The sequence below is a fragment of the Primulina eburnea genome, chromosome 16 (assembly GCF_022965805.1).
Source record: "Primulina eburnea isolate SZY01 chromosome 16, ASM2296580v1, whole genome shotgun sequence".
Lineage (NCBI taxonomy): Eukaryota > Viridiplantae > Streptophyta > Magnoliopsida > Lamiales > Gesneriaceae > Primulina > Primulina eburnea.
Genome location: NC_133116.1, coordinates 4,015,435 through 4,032,514, shown reverse-complemented (window position 1 = coordinate 4,032,514; position 17,080 = coordinate 4,015,435). Strand labels below are relative to the sequence as shown.

The following is a 17,080-nucleotide window of genomic DNA, read 5'->3' as shown; positions in this document are numbered from 1 at the left end:
TAAGAAATCTTATGTTTCAAATGATATTTCACCTTTTTATGTGTATATACATGAGTGAAAGGGCGGTACAATGAATCGAAACCTGATACCCATACGCATGTATCACTTATCTATACAAATGAAACATGAGATGAAACACAATCGTGTAGCATGAGATTTGGGGCGAACAAAACCATCAAAGAGTAAAAATGGAGATCACATTGCAAGGAGAGGATAAAACCTATATATAAACAGAGAAAAAAAATAGAAAATCACAACCAAGCCGGGGACAGCAACAGGGCACAAAACGGAACTGTTCCCCTGTATCTGAACAGCCCAAGTTCTTGTAGAAGACACCAAGTGAAGTGCTCTTACAGTTATCCTCTCATAGTAGGACTGAAAACCATTTCCTGCATTCAAGAAAGATCTAAGTAATGCTTTCGAGATAAAGAACAGTTCCATGACAAATGGAGAATTAGATATTTATGATGACAGTTTAGCAATTTTATTAACCTGATCACAAACAGGACATGTATAACTTCTTTCCATCCATTCAAGTATGCAAGCAAGGTGAAAATGATGATCACATTTTGTGACGATTTTTGGGTTCTCCACATCATATTCTGCAGTAATGCGAAAGAAAGTTATTACTATAATAATAGCCTAAAAACCTATATCTATTTGAGGAGCTATCTATATGTTAACACCCTCGATGTGCAGCCTGGATATGGGGAAACAGAACAAGAAAACCTACAATTATTGGCATGGGAGGCACAGAAATAAACAACTAAACCAGTGCAGAAAAAGAGTGCATCCACATGATAGCTAACTCATGACCTCCTATTCAAATGTCAGGAAAAATATACATTATTTGTCCAAAACCCTATACCAAAAAGAAAATGGCTTAAAATTAGATAAATAAGTTTACAGTATTCATTTTGTTATAAAGAAAAAAAACACAAGCCATGGTTCAGTAGAAAGTTAAAAAGGTAAATTTGGAAGGACCTTCGAGGCAAGTGGGACAAATATCTTCCTCATCTTGCAGAAGTGGAACAAAAGGTTCACTGGACTTTTTAAGTTCGTCGGAATTGTTGTCTTCCATTTCTTTTGAAGCTGTAAGCTCAATATGAGTGTCCATCTTTTCATCAGATTCCAGACTCTTTAACTTAGCATCCAAAGTACTACCAGAGTTGTTATCACCCAACAGTTCAGCTTTTGTGCTTTGCAAAGCAGTCTCATTTTTATTTCCAGAACATTGTTGATGTACTGACGGAGTTGGTGGGTATCCTACATATGTTTCATATGGCAGAGGTGCAGGCGGTGGCCGGTAAGTATCTGGGATAGCCGTGTCCAGATTTGTATCAACCAAAAGGCCAGAAGAGAGAGCAGAGATTGTCTCATGGTGAGATGATAATGGCTCACGCTCTTCGGAGACTGGGTACTGCAAGTAAAATCCCCACAAGAGAGAATCAAATGGTATTGATGAACAAAAATTAACAATAATAAAATTGGAGATTTATAAGTTGCTCTATATGGGGTAACGACAACTGTAGCTCATAACCAAACCAGAAAATTAAAACCAAGACTTGCAAACCACCTGCAATATCAATATCCAGAAGAAACATCGAAAATTGATTTCAAAAGAATTTTCTTCGGAGAACCAAAAGTTTTTCGTCACTAAACTTAATTTTCCAGTGAGAGAATGGACATCAATATTTATTCCTACCAATGAGACAGTTTAAAGACATATAGTTGAACGATCCAGAAAAAATAGAATTTCAAGAAAGTCACATATCACCTTAATACACTGCATAAAACAATATATTTGGACTGATAGAGAAGAGCTTAAAAGGAGGCAAGAGAAATCACTCACACGAAAATATGCAGGCGACACATTGAATTCAGGACTCTTAGATGCACAGCAGCAACAGCAGCCTCCCATCACTGCTTAAGCCTTAATTATCTATTGTGTCCACCAAGAGCCGGCAGAAACTTGGTCATTGTCCTCCCTCTCTCTAACAAAGATAGAGAAACACCATGAAAAAAATGAATATATCATACAGAAATCCCGTAGTCAATAACCAGATGTACAAGTGTCCAACTAATCAAAAGAAATTAGCTAAGCTACATCCATAAGAAGATTATTCTAAGGAAGTATTACAGTAAGAAACCTCCGTACTAAGAATAAAATAACATCAATTCATCATCTATAAAAGGACGAAATGGTAAGTGCAAGCAACAAATTACTAAACTATCAAGACCTTTTTGTCGGATCTTAAACCACAACCCTGCAGATTATGAGGCTCAATACTTTCAAAAACATGTAGTCAGATGAATTTCTCAGAGAGTGAATAAGCAAGAGTGACATACTAATCAAAATGTAATGAGAACTTTTGCAAGTTTCAGGTCTAATCTTCCTCTAATTTTTGTCTACTGAGGAATTTAACAATTTTTAGGCCATAAGAATACACTCGGTTTTATAAATGAATTATAATTATTTTAACTTATAATCCATTTATTAATAAATTACAGTGGATTCAAGGTTTCCAATCGGATTGAGCCACAAGTTTACAAATTCTAACGGCTATGATTTTCATCTGATCACAATAACACTAATCCAAAACTAAAGAAGTCAGAAAGCTAATTTCTGAAACTGATTTCACCATGGTTTCAATCATTTCCCACAAAACCCCATGAAGAAAAGGCATAATTCCGCATTAGAATTGCAAGGAATTTAAACCCATATAAAAAGACAGCTAATCAGAGGCAGAGTCAGAGGTCATACGCAGGGGGGAGAAAATATTGTTTTTGCTACAAAACTGGAAACAGAGACAAGCAATTTGATTCCAGAAAACCAAAAGCACCCATATTTGGATTCAATCACAACAACAACAACAAAAAATGGCGAACTAAACATCAGCTAAACGAATTCAATAAAACCTATATTCATTAAAAAAAAAAAACAAAAGATATAATCCAAAAAATTAATCAACCAATCCAGTTCAATCACATTTAAGGAATCCAGCGAGCATCATAAAACAACAACCAGCGTATATGCATATAAAATATACGTACGAATGCGAGTGTTAGTGTAATCATACCTCTTGCTTGGATTGAATCAGTGAAGGAGAGAGTTGAGAACCGTGTGTGAATACTGAAAGGAAGCAGACTTGGAATTTATTTGGAATCATTTACTTATTTTTAGTCAAATTCACGTAAATAAATTACTAATATATTCATTAAATTTTATAATTACCTTCTCCAAATTTTTAATCATATAATTATAAAAAATCAACAATAAAATTAATCATTTAATTATATTATTTTGGAAAAAAAGACTAAAATTGATTTAAAAAAACATAATTATAAGATGATAATTGATTCATCGAAATATAATATTAAAAATGTAACACATCAATATATACTTAAGATTAGAAACTGATATTTTTTTCTAATTTATTATTATTATCTTTAGTTGTGAACAAGATTTCAGATTATTTTAAAATAATTGATATAATTTATTTAAATCAAAAATTATAATCGGTGCTTTGTATCCAAAAATATTTGAGAGAAAAAAATTTAAAGAATAATATTTTATTTATTGAAAAAAATTATGAAACAGAATATAAAAAATTGGAACTGAAGTTTACTTAGTTTAACTGATTTTTTAAAAATTAAAATAACCTAAATCAAACTGAATAAATTGATTTGACCAACAATATTATTATTATTATTAAATCAGTAAATGTAAAGCTTCAAACTATAAAAATAATTAATATATTTATTTTTTATAAATATATTAATATATTATATAATTAATTGCTCGGTAGAGGACACCAAGAAAATAAAACAAGGTACAAGAAAATTTCCGACAAACAGGCAGGAGAATATATGTAAGCCATCTGTTAATCATACATTTCTATTAGGAGAAATAATAATTACAATAACCTTAAAATACCATACCATCGAACTTTACCAGGGAAAACTCTGCAGGTTTTGACAAATATGTTGGAAGTACTCCAACTAGTTTTCATAAAATTACATGACACAGATTTCTCATGCTTCTTAGAACGATTCTCGCACAGATTCGAGACGAACATGGGGGCAGAACCTTTCCGGTTCACCTCTTGTCCACAGAATCTTCAGGTCCCCTCTTTTTTTCCCGAGCGCTAGAAACGTCCCTGCGTCAAGAAATCCAATGTTTTACAAGCCTTCAATCTATAAGCATGGATTGATGCGAATTCCGTTTCTGGTGTCTACTTTTATTGCAAGTGTTTGAAATATAAGAGATAGTGCAATCTTTTTAATATTGGATATGAGTCTAGAATATGGTATTTGATTTCTAACACGGAATTTATCCAACAGCGAGTAACACATTTAGTTTACCTAGTGTAAAAGGGACAATGTAAAGCAATGCTGGTTGGCCATGTCCATCCATCAAGTTCAACGCCAGGTAAGTGACAAGAAGACCTGCAATGCATGATTAACGTGTGAAAAATGTGTAACTACCATTGAAGTTGTTTCTACATAGACACTCTCATGTTTAGTATTTCATATAATCACCACGACCCCGAGGTGTAAAAATCTAAGGTTCATCAATCCTCAAATAGCGTCAATGCAAATCTGATAAAAGTTCCATAGTGGTCGTAATTTAGTGCAAATCTGCTAAACTTGCTGGATTTTGGATTTTGTTTGTTATCTCCTATCTTGGAATCGATGGCGACATCCACTTCGTGAGGAAACAATTAGGATAACACAGAGGACATCGAAGATGACAAAACACCATTTGTGGTATAAGACTTGACTCAAAATCCTCCGGTAAAACGAGATAAAATGAGCAATCTAGCTACTGTTGTACGAGTCAAACAAAAGTACCTATCCAAAATTTGATGCGTAAAACAGTTGAGTTCGATTACAAAAAAATGAGCTCGAGTTAAAGGTTTGGCTAGCAAAACTTGAGATCATGAACTTGTTAAAGAGTTACCTAATCCATAAGCAAACATCGCCCATAAAAAGTACCCGGCTTGTAGGCTTTTGTTAGCTAACCAATCATACCTGCAACAGACAAAATAGATTGAATAGAGGTATAAAATTGAGACAGCACGAGGCCAAGTTTTTTTGCTTACAAAGGATTGCTCTACGAAGTGTTTGCCAAGTTTTTTTTGGAAGGATGCAGTACCAAAACTTTCCGTACCAATTTCACTCCACATTACTACATCACTCACATACTAGTCGACCAGGCACGCATGATATGCCCAAGTGAAATTTGAAGGGATTGTTTCTCAAATTCGCATAAAAATGCTAAAACCGCCATACATAGTATTGAAATTAGATGTGAAAGATTCATCACATTAAAAAATTGAACTGTAGCCTCGTCTTAATGGTATCAACTCTCTTCATAGTTGGACAGGTCAAAGGCTCGATGCCCATGACCAATTCCATTTCTTAGATTCTTATAAATCAATGATACAAACACTGCTTGTGTTGACGGAACAGGAACACGGGACACCAAACGAGTGAAAAAAAAATTCATTTAGGTCCAACTGGATGCCATTAGGCCCATCACCAAGCCCTGAACAACATTCTAGCAATTAACAAGTAAATGTGAATAATCCGTACCTCAGTGAAAATGCTACTACCAGCCCAGGCAAGAGGATGTCACCAAAGCCTATGATGCTGTAACCACCCCATGGATCAAACATACGTGGAATTTTCAGAAGCATTGGTATACCATCCTCACCACTTCTGTCACCACGGGCAACCTAGAACGACAATAATGGTAAAAGTTCATCTCTTCTACTTGCTATGATTTTGGCTGCTATGTAATGTGAATTATTGAGGTTAATTACCCACCACAATCATCACACTTTCTTGGAAGAGTTTCTTGGAAACAAACACCCAAAAGATGTCGTACATGAAAGCACAGCTAAGAAGGACAGTTCCCACCTGAAATACAAGATTGTGGTATGGAAAGGGCCAAGCAGAACACGTATTATAAATACATAACAAAAAGATAATGAAAACGGAGTTATTCCTTAAATTATTCATTGAATCGAATATATGCACTAGAAAATTTTCATTAAAGAATATCCATACTCATGATTTAAAAGATGAAGATGTATTCTCTACTGTTAGCCCCAAATGTCCTGTATATCCAACTAGTCATTGCTAGAACAGAACTTAATTCGGTCCACATTAAGTCAGAAAACCCATCAACTTTTCAGTAATCTTCCAATTGTGTCAGACGAGTTATTGAGAGAACCATACAATCTGACGTCTGTTCATGTAAGGGGGTTCACAAAATATTAGCAGTGAACAACCCCATAATTAACGAGCAATAAAATGGGGCGGTATTCTGGCAATGTCAGCTACTGTCTCATTTCACAAGCAAGTGGTCAGTTGAGATTAAAACGAAGAGTAAGAAATTTCTAGCACAGGAGTCTAGTTAACAAATTAATGAGAAAGTTTTGCATTCCGCGAGGGAGAGGCACACGGGGAAAATTATGTTTTAATTGCCCGCCAAATGTAAATACTCTGCAAATGCATTATTTGGCGGTACATCAATAATTACATTGCAGTAAAGTTTGTTAACCGGAACCCTCCTAGATTTTAAATAAGTCAACAAAAGGAAACATTGATCCGATAATTACAAATTATGGTCCCTTTAAATATAATAGTTCATCTCACCCTTTAACGAGTAAAATTTAAACTAATGAAAGTACAACAATTGATAGATTTTCAGACTTGATTCATGAATTATATAGAAAAGTTACAAATCCAATAACATAACAGCGTTATCGATGTAGAATAAAGTGTAGATGGCAAATGCATAGCAATAAACAAGAAAAGCTATTCAAATTTGACAGCTGTCCTTCTCACCCAAATTTGACAAATCAATATTATTACCTTCAGATTAGGAATTCGAACTATCTGAAGAACAGTAATTATCAATGAAATTCCCTGAAAGAAAAAGATACCACAATCAGTTATCAACCACAATAGCTTTAAAGTCATTCAAAAACAGAGAGATTATTCTCTTATCACAGGAACAAGAACATCTCTTTTGCTAAAATATGCACATGATGAAAGGCGATTTATCTTGACACAGCAAAAGAGGATGCCTGTCAAAGTTTTAGCAAGCCTGCCAAAAGTATTATCTCTTCCTTTGGTCATTGATTTTCAAAATGTAAAGGGGGGTTTCATCTGCATCGAGACTATATGTGTCACATCTCTTATAACAACTTTTTGAAAAAGTTCTCTCACAAAATGGTGCCAGGCTCATGACAATGTATCCCCATCTCCCATTTCAAAGACTAATGATAAAATTGCACAAATAAAGTTACAGAAGAATAAAACTGCCATCTCACGATTGACCATTTACTAGAGATGCAACATTAACAAACCACATATCCAACAAGTTCAATTTTTAGACTCCATTGGTGTTCATTTTTCCATCAATATCAGAGATGTCTTTATAAAATAATCCTTCATTAGCCCCAGAAACAAAATTATCATTCCACAGAACTTCAAGAAGACAACTTGAGAAGACATCTTTGAATTTAATGATCCTGGAGATCTATTATTCCATAGTAATCAGATGATTACTCAAATAATCGTCTCTATCTCCATAAAATAAAAATCATTTGGTTGACAATCAACTACAGTTCCCTCACGGTGGCGATGAATTGAGAAACCAGTGATTTTACTAATAAAGGTATCTTAAATGGATTAATATTTACACTTACAAGTACATCTTGGCCTATCCATGCAAATGAGACCTCTCTGTACACAGCCCACACCACGGCAAAAGCTACACAGAATGGAGCAACAGCCAAAGTAAGGTATGAGATAGCCCCCAAGACAGGTACTTTGATAAATGATTCAGCAGCTCGCTTGAACCACCTGAAAATATAGTTCGAGAGCTTGATTTCTATCCACTTGTGAAATTTACACTTCTGATCTCACTTACTTGATTCTAACTGAAGATAATTCTGACGGTATATTTTATTAGTAACACAAACAAAACTGGTATTATTCCATTAAGCAGGTTCATCACATCCCTCAATCTATTAATATAGAACCGACTTAGAAAGATAAGGCTGTTTTTTTAGGAGGGAACATTGGCTAAGCAATTTTCCAGATCAGAGGAAAAAAAATGGAATAATCAAAGAACTATACCTTGATAACAAGGCAACCAAGCAAGTTTGCAGACCCTTCAAGAAAATAAGAAAACATAATTCAGGATAAATTTTGACACAAACAAACCAAATACAATCCAAATCAATTACCACAATAATCCCAACATCATAAAACACTTCTTGCAATGCAGGTATAAACAGTAAAAAAAAACTATTCACCTCCACACCACCAATGCAAAAGAGAACCACCAAGAGCTCAATGAACCAGAATGACATTAGCTTGTATATAAGTATCAAGAAGCATGAGGCGACAACAACAAACATAACAGCAGATGTCGTGTTGATATCCACAACACTACTTCCACCGGAGCCTTTAGTGTTTGGAAGTTCATCTGAAGCATCCTAAAAAAAAAAAAATTCATGTGGCTGCTGATATAAAGGTCTTCAAGTTTACAGGTTTTACTTCTAAGCAATCTTGGTTGAAAATTTTCCAGACCTTCAATAGCTTATCTTGCTCTATAGCTCCTTCTCTAGCACTCCATGCAGACCAGTAAGAGGCACATAAGATGGTCCCAACAGCCATCAACCACAGAAATACTTCGGCTATATCAACTACTGGTCTCTTCGGAGAGTACAGCTGTACAGATACTACGAAAGATAAAGTGTCAAGCGAGCTAATTTTTTTTAATATGTCAAAAGTGCTTGGGTATTATACAAAGGGAATTAAAGTATTCACATGAAACAAAATGTGGCATATAAACCTACATCGTGTAGAATTAAGCAACCAAATGATGACCAGATCTGGAAACTTGAAGGAGAAAGGCATCATTTGTCAGCGGGGATTTTAGGCACAATGAAAATACCTTTTTAATTCAATCCATGATTCCCTACCTCTTTGCCACACCCCAACTACTTTCTTGAGCAATTGGACTCAATCTTTTTGCATAATTTCTAAAATCGAACCATTTAAATTATCCAAAGCTTAGTTTGGACAAGGGTAACTTTTAATATTTAAATTCATGGGTTTAGTTCACGTTCATTAGATTGTGGCGACAAGCTAAGCAACTCGAAGTTTGTATTTTGTTATGCAATTCTGTCTTCAACTAAAAAAACAAAGGAACACAATTTCTCAGCATATCCTTTAAAACAAACACAACCCAATTGAATTTCGCTTCTTAGTTAAGTCATATGAACATTACCTTGTGAAACGTTTGGGATTTGGATACAATAACTAGGCTGTTATATGATTAGTACCATCAGAAAAATGAATTACAGCTTTGCTGTTGTGAGAAGCTACAGCATAAGTCATGCCGCATACCGGAATGGCATTTGCATAATGAAATTAATGTTATTGGCCAAAACTAAGCCAGGAAAATATCACCCAGCACAAAAATAAGCCAAAACACAAATTCTCCTTTAGCACCAACTTGACTCATGAAAGAATGCTGATGATTTCTCCGTATTCCCCGTCACTATGAGTTTGCTTATTGCCGGTCTCGTTAAGCTCATAATTCAATTGCAATGGCATAACATCACCGGACATCATTAACTTAAGGCCAATTGCATCCCATCAAGATAGCCATCAAGGGGGTCAATCAAAGCAAGAAACATAAATCAAATGCAACAGGAACTACCAGCGGCATAGAACATGTGCAGCAGAGACTCGGAGAGGCAAAAGAGTAATCTCTTAATAAAAAAATTCACCTGATGAACCATTTGACAACATTTTCTCCAGCATAGAACCGGCATCTTGAGGGAGCATGACAGCAGAAATATGAATATCTAGATCAGTTTCATCAGGCTCACAAACCATCTTGTAGAGTTCTGAGGAGATAAGGAATGACTGGTTTATATATGAAAAAAAATTGGACTGGTTTATATATGAAAAAAATTGGAAAGATAAATATATATGCTTTAATTAATCTTCCACCCACTGAATCCATGCAGCAATTAAATTGATTTTGTCACAGTTGTATCATCTACTTATTATGCAACATGCAACAATCGAACAAACTATCAACAATAAGATGCGATGAAAGTTAGTAAATCTCCATCTTCACAAAAAAGAAAGAAAGAAATTCAGTACATCTGATTAGAGTCTTTTTTCTATTCATTTCAACCTAAATATTAGACCATTGCCTTGACTAAACCATAAGCTCGGTCATGTGACTACATATACCAGCAAGGGTCAATTTATTTCCATCGTCAATCCAGGACTATGAAGTATGAACTATGATACAGAACTTTTGCTAAATATAATATGAGAAAAAAATGAGCAATATTGGACCACCTCAAATTGGCATTATAGACTGCAAATGGACTCTTATCAAAGCATTGACAAGAAAAACTAACCTTTCTGGTTATTTATGATAAGGAGTGCCGAAGCACCAGAAGCTTCAGCGAAGTTTGTCTTTACTGTGAATTTGCAGTTACCTCGAGCCACCATTATGACATCTCCAGCATACTACAAGCATAAAAAATGGAAATTCAAAAATAGTATTGAGGTGTATTTATTGCACCAAAACAAAATAAAGAATCACTAAGAACCAAGCAGGATAGCTACTATAACCTTTTTCTTTGGAGGACTGCAGCCATCCAGAGGGTCTGACAGAGTTAGGCGAGTCTGGTTCGCATTTTTCTCCTTTGATACTATGGCTTTGCCAAATCTAGCACCAACACCGACAAACTCCACATCTTCCACACCATCGACCCAAGTTTGAACTTTCACCTAAAAAGGAACATCTTTTTTATTAGAAGCTGCAAAATGCATTGACTAGTGAACTCCATAGGAAAACATCTGTGACACATTTAAAACTAATGCCCATATAGTTTACATCTAAAAATTTAGGTGCCAAAGAACTATAACATGTAACTTTTTATTTTTATTTTATATATTATCACCACAGCCACCTCTACATGCACACATGAGAGAAATAGAAAAGTGGTTGAATCTGATACCAATTTAATCACTTCACGAAAATTTCAAACCAGTCTTTAACCAAATCACTTGGATATACACCAAGATACTATCACTCTCCCTGAGATGGACATGATGAAGATTCATAATTGTGGCATTCAACTTGAAAATTGCAGCATCAATGCAAGCTCTCACTTTCACGCATGCACCACGGAAATAAAATAAGCATCGATGCACAAACCAAAAAATAAAAAAGACCTAATGAACTGAAAAGGAAAACCAAAGTTGAGGGTCCATTACTAAAATTTAAAGGAGAAATCTTTTATCAATACTTGCCGAAAAATGCTCACATGCATAAACAGAAACAGCATACACTAAAGAGAATAACAAAGATTTAAACATTTCATCATCAAAAGAATAAAAGTCTTATTAACAAATGAAGCTCAAATACAACCATAACACGAAACATCAAGATTCAATCTTTAATAAAGGAATATAAAAAATATGGCAACCCTGTACGTAAACCACCAAAACATCTGCTGGGCCAGCCAAAAAATTTGAAGTAAACAGTATAAATTTACCAGTACAAAATCATTCGCGCATCCGGGCTTTTTGGGAGCCAGATCGTCATCATGAACTATGTCACCGGCTGTCACACCATCTGGGATGCAAAATAGCATCAGTAAAACAACGCATATGAAAAATCTCTGAAATTCCATGGCGAAGCTTCAGATTTATAAGAGCAATTTCCTCTCTATGTCTTGATTTCACTGCATCACCAACTGTAGCCGATTTATAGATAGCTTTTCGCAAGGCAAACCAACCAACAGCAAATAAAAAATGAATGAAGGGAGTGCCTTCTCATTTTTATCTGAGATCATACACTCAACTGCGTGATCGGGAAATAAGAAAAAGGTGTGCGGGTGTTTACTGAATTTGGACTCTGCGAGAGTTAAAACCATAAGCTTTGTATTCACAGTAATTAGTAAAATATGTATACTAGTTGCATATATTATTATTATCTTTAATTCGATGAAATAATATTAAACAATTAATATAAATTTATTTTTAAAAGTTAATTTTTTTTTTATGTAAAATATGGAGTTATTTGATAAAGTTTTTAGTTTGATAAAAAAAATTATGAAATGAAATATTTTGATGTCTTCTGAAATAGTTAGTGTAAGAGTCTAGTATAGATAATAATAATACATTTATTATCTTAAAATTCATATAATGATATTAACAATAACATTCTAATAAAAAATAAAAAATCACATATTCTTACAAAATAATAAAATCGTTATAATATGATAGTAAGAATGGTTTAATACAATATTATATATTTTGTGTCAGAGATATATAAAAAAAAACTAAAATCGGAGATTCTAAAGAAATAAAAAAAATAGAGAACTTTTAATGCGTAGCATATGAAGAATTGGAGGCAAACCTCTAATAACAATCGATAGTAAATGGGACTGATTGAGATATTTATTTTTTAAAAAAAATATTAAAATAAAAAATATAATAATGACAAAAATACATTCATAAATTATATTAACAACATTACAACAATAATATTTATGATTTCTTTATTTTAAAATTTTTATTACTAGTTTAAAAAAAATTACTAGGTAATAATATTCGATAATTTGATAAAAATAACAATAATGCAAAGAATTGACCTGATGAATATCGAGCAATAACTTCAAGCAAATGATAAGATTGGAAAATAATAAATACAAAAAGAAAACATAATATCGTCTCGGCCATTAAGGAAAAAGATTTAATTACTCTATGGTTTGATGAAAACAAATAGCTAAACTGATGTTTAGAATCATGAAAATAAAAAAAGAACTCAGAGTGAAACGATGAAATCAGAAATCCTTGTTACGCTGCCCTTCAAAGTGGCAAAAAATCCCCAAAACTAATTCTCCCTTCTCTATTTATATTTTTCCTTTTTGACTTGGATCGCATGGACCCGTAGGCTGGTTTGTGCCAAGTACATTCTGTACATGCTCTGTGCATGTCTTCATTTCATTATGTTTTGCTCATCAACAATCCACCCACGGACTTTGCACGGTTGAATTGCTTTTCATATTCTTTATTTGTTGAAAACATGGTTGGGGGAGTGAGGGTGTGCCTACTTATAACACGAGGTTGAAGGCACAAACCCGTGGTTTTCACTTTCCTTCTCAGCTTTGAACTTCAGCGTGACTTCGATTATGAAACATAGCATGGCTTTGTGGATTGACCAGGGTGCCTAGCACATGGATCCATGGGTTCTTAGCCAAACTTTTCAATGTTTTATACTTTCATCCGGATTCTTTGGGCATGTTTTCGGAGGGGCTCCATCCACGTGGCATCCGAATTGGTGGCTTTCCTTGGGATTTTGGTTATTCCCGAGCCCTCAGTCAATCTAGCATAAAATAATAATACACAATGAATAAGTGTGGTGTTCAGATGAAATATAGCCAGATAAGTATGAAATATAACCAAGTAAAAACAAAACTGTAGTATAATTTGTGCTTGTCGATTCTCACAAAACAGTTGAATAATATGAAGAGATTGGTAATGCTAGAATATAAATAAAAGCACAACAGTCGAATAATCAGAAGGCTCATCGGTCATAATAACAACAAAGCACCATGGTTAGTACATCAATTAGTCAGGTGCAGAGAGCAATCTCTGTACCCTTCCCGATCAACAGAGACAGGTTACAGTCTCTGACTTCATCGAGCCCGATATATATAGAGTCGGAAGCATGGCCTTCATCTTTCATCAGTGTAGCCAAATCTTTCAAAAGTGTAATTATTTCACCAGCATTAGGATGAAATTTATCACCAGAAACAAAGTAATTAGTTTTTTGTTCCACAACTATCCAACTACATCCAGGAAATTTATGTACTCCTCTTTCATTCATCTTTTTCCTCACAAAATTAACACCTTCCCAGTTGCCTGATGCTGCATACATATTGGAAAGCAGCACATAAGGAGAAGAATCCTGAGGTTCCAAATGAATAAGCTTTTCAGCCGCTCGCTGCCCCCTTATGTCATCCCCATGCAACCTGCATGTGTTCAGATATGTGGCCCATATCATAGAATCAGGCTCAAAGTCCAGGCTATTGATAAAGTTTTCTGCCTCCGTCAGAAAACCCCAGCGCCCAAAAAGATCAATCATGCAGGCACAATGATCTACCCTTGGACGAACCCCATAATGATTTATCATATTATTGTATAATTCTTGACCTTCAGATACCATCCCTGCATGGCTACATGCAGTTAGAACACCGAGGAACGTGATTTCATCAGGTTTTACATTTTCTTGCTTCATCTCATCAAAGATCTTCAGAGCATTTTGGGCAAAACCATTTTTGGCATATCCAACAATCATTGAGTTCCACGAAATAATATCTTTTTTGATAACCATTGCCACAAAAACTAGGGCCGAACTTTTCACATCTCCGCATTTTGCATACATATCCACCAGAGCACTTCCCGTCACCTCATCCTCATCGTAACCGATATGAAAGATGATAGAGTGGATTTTCCTACCTTCCTCTAAAGAAGCTAGTACTGAGCATGCTCTAAGGACGCTTGCAAATGTTGCTTGGTCTGGCATGACATTATGAATACGCATTTCTTGGTACCAACGTAATGCCTCCTCACCATAGTCATTATCAGTGCTCCCGGATATCAGGACAGTCCACATGACCGTGCTTTTTGGATAAGGGAGCTCAGAGAAAAGTTCAATTGCATCAGTAATAGCTTGAGCATGCATGTACATACCCAATAGAGAGACAACCAAAAACTCATCGTAAAATGATAGGCCAAGCTTTATAACAGAACAGTGGATTTGCAATCCGAAAGGTAAATAAATATTATCAGAACACGCCTCTAGAAGGGTAGCAAAAGTAATTTCTGATGGTTGCAGTCCTTCAGCAAGCATTGACTTAAAAATAGTTACTGCCGCAACAATATTTACTCGAGCATGACCAGAAATCAAAGCATTTACACAAACCACACTTATTTGAGGCATGTATGAGAAAACTTCACTAGCAGCTGCCACTATCCCACACTTGCAATACATGTCAATAAGTGAGCTGCCGCTATAAAGGCCTTCTTCTAAACCATATTTGACCAGAAAACAATGTACCTGCCTCCCCTTAGCAAGATCCTGCAAGTTTGCAGCTGCACTGAGTATGCTAGCCATAGATACCTCATCAGGTTCAATCCCCTCGGATAACATCCGGCGAAAAAGATAAAATGCTTCTTCTTCTTGTTCATCCCTCACGTAACCAACAATGATAGCATTCCATGAAACATGATCTCGATTGCTGAGTAGTTCAAATTGTTTCCGAGCGTCAGGTAGAGCCCCATATTTGGCATACATATCCACCAAAGCATTTCCCACATATAAATTCAGTCCATACATATTCTTGACAATAATTGAATGTAACTGGCAGCCCATTGCCATATTCTCTAAGTATGCACAAGCACTAAGTATGCTAGTGTAGGTATATTCATCTGGTTGAAATCCAGAAATCCTCATATTGGTAAACAACTTTAAAACCTCAAGAGCATCCCCATTCTGAGCATAACCTCTGAGCAATGTGTTCCAGATCACATCATTTTTTTCTTTTAATTCATCAAAAACTGCATGTGCAGACTCCATATGCTTGCATTTGGCATACATGTTAATCAAAGAACTCCCTGCATATATATTACAGTACAGCCCCTGCTTCACCGCATGAGCATGGACCTGCAAGCCATATTCATAATTTGTGACACTCGCTATAGCGCTGAACACGCTTCCTAGAGTTGAGCGTGTTGGTTTAAGACCAGACTGCATCATATGTTTGAAGATTTTGATAGCCTCTCCCTCATGACCACCTTTGGCATGCCCTGAAATCATTACATTGCAAGCCACAACATTTGGGTTAGGCATTTGAGAAAACAGATTCCAAGCATCTTCAAGTCTTCCTTGTCCTACATACGCATTTAAAACAGTGACAAACACTACCTGATCCGGCTTGCGACCTACTCTTTGCATCTTCATAAATATTTCAATTGCCTCTTCGGTCAAACCAACTTGAGCATACCCCGAAATCAGTGCAGTCCAAGAAACCATATCCGGGTCCAACACATTATCAAATATACTTCTGGCCCAGAAAAGATTTCCACATTTGGCGTACATATCAATCAATGCACCCTCACAGTATGCATCAGATTCGAGACCCATTTTAAATACCTCGCAATGCACTTGCTTCCCAAGCTCCATGTCCGTCAACTTAGCACAAGACGATAGAACAGTGGCAAAAGTAAATCGATTCCCCACTAACCCACAACTCCTCATGGATCTAAAATCCTCCAGCACACCTCTACACAACCCTTTTCTTGAGTGCATAAACATGATGGAATTCCATGCGAACTCATCCCTTTCATTGAGGTGTGAAAATACCTCTAAAGCATAATCAGCACGTCCGCATTTGGCATACAAATCCAAAATGGCATTCCCCAACTCCCCTTCCGCTGAAATACAAAATTTCAGGCTCTTCGCATGGATAGCTTTGCCCGTCTTTAAAGAACTGATTCTCTCTGGCATTCCATCGAACGCTTGACGGACCTGGATTTTCTTGCATTGTTCCAAGCATAGTTTCGATAAATAGTTGCGTAAGGAAGACTCTTCTGCGGGCGATCTCTGGAGGTGAGGATCTTGCACGAGTTGGGTCGTCAAGAATTTTCTTTGTTGATTGAGGGAATAAAAGTTTGGTTTGAGATATTGAACTTTGACACGAAAGCTAAGGGGCATTCCGCATTAGCTCACAATTTCAGTTCAAAAAAGTGCTGTGGCGACGTATAAATAATGTATTTTCTCGCTATTTAGTTCATTTTTTAAATTTTGGATTAGATCGTAATATAAATTTGCTCTGAAAATACTATGACAATTTTTTTTTTATTTTTTTTTTGTTAATATCCTCAATTTTTTGCCCACTAAATTTTGTAGCACCACAAGCATTTTAAACCAAATCGAAACAGAAATTTGGAT

General features: G+C 35.5%; 3 protein-coding genes across 5 annotated transcripts; all 3 read right to left on the bottom strand.

Moving 5' to 3' along the window:
- LOC140816519 (probable E3 ubiquitin-protein ligase RHB1A) lies at window positions 1–3,221 on the bottom strand. The gene is made up of 5 exons (XM_073175850.1): window positions 3,081–3,221; window positions 1,853–1,994; window positions 985–1,420; window positions 493–602; window positions 1–389 (listed from the first exon to the last, which is right to left on the bottom strand). The coding sequence occupies exons 2-5, from the start codon at window positions 1,919–1,921 to the stop codon at window positions 357–359; spliced, it is 648 nt and encodes a 215-aa protein (XP_073031951.1). The 5' UTR covers window positions 1,922–1,994; window positions 3,081–3,221; the 3' UTR covers window positions 1–356.
- A 646-nt stretch (window positions 3,222–3,867) lies between these two features.
- LOC140816341 (signal peptide peptidase-like 2) lies at window positions 3,868–11,986 on the bottom strand. Its single transcript, XM_073175550.1, has 14 exons — window positions 11,616–11,986; window positions 10,687–10,845; window positions 10,470–10,581; window positions 9,822–9,941; window positions 8,614–8,765; window positions 8,337–8,519; window positions 8,158–8,192; window positions 7,725–7,881; window positions 6,886–6,939; window positions 5,833–5,925; window positions 5,599–5,741; window positions 4,964–5,034; window positions 4,366–4,449; window positions 3,868–4,160 (listed from the first exon to the last, which is right to left on the bottom strand). The coding sequence occupies exons 1-14, from the start codon at window positions 11,751–11,753 to the stop codon at window positions 4,045–4,047; spliced, it is 1,617 nt and encodes a 538-aa protein (XP_073031651.1). The 5' UTR covers window positions 11,754–11,986; the 3' UTR covers window positions 3,868–4,044.
- A 764-nt stretch (window positions 11,987–12,750) lies between these two features.
- Window positions 12,751–16,879, bottom strand: LOC140816340 (pentatricopeptide repeat-containing protein At3g09040, mitochondrial). Of its 3 annotated transcripts, none has more exons than XM_073175548.1 (2): window positions 13,679–16,879; window positions 12,751–13,450 (listed from the first exon to the last, which is right to left on the bottom strand). In XM_073175548.1, the coding sequence occupies exon 1, from the start codon at window positions 16,841–16,843 to the stop codon at window positions 13,700–13,702; it is 3,144 nt and encodes a 1,047-aa protein (XP_073031649.1). In that variant the 5' UTR covers window positions 16,844–16,879; the 3' UTR covers window positions 12,751–13,450; window positions 13,679–13,699. The 3 variants fall into 3 exon arrangements, with proteins under 3 accessions (XP_073031649.1, XP_073031648.1, XP_073031650.1); XM_073175547.1 differs by having other exon boundaries at window positions 13,691–16,879; XM_073175549.1 differs by having other exon boundaries at window positions 13,726–16,879.
- Between the last annotated feature and the right edge of the window lie 201 nt (window positions 16,880–17,080).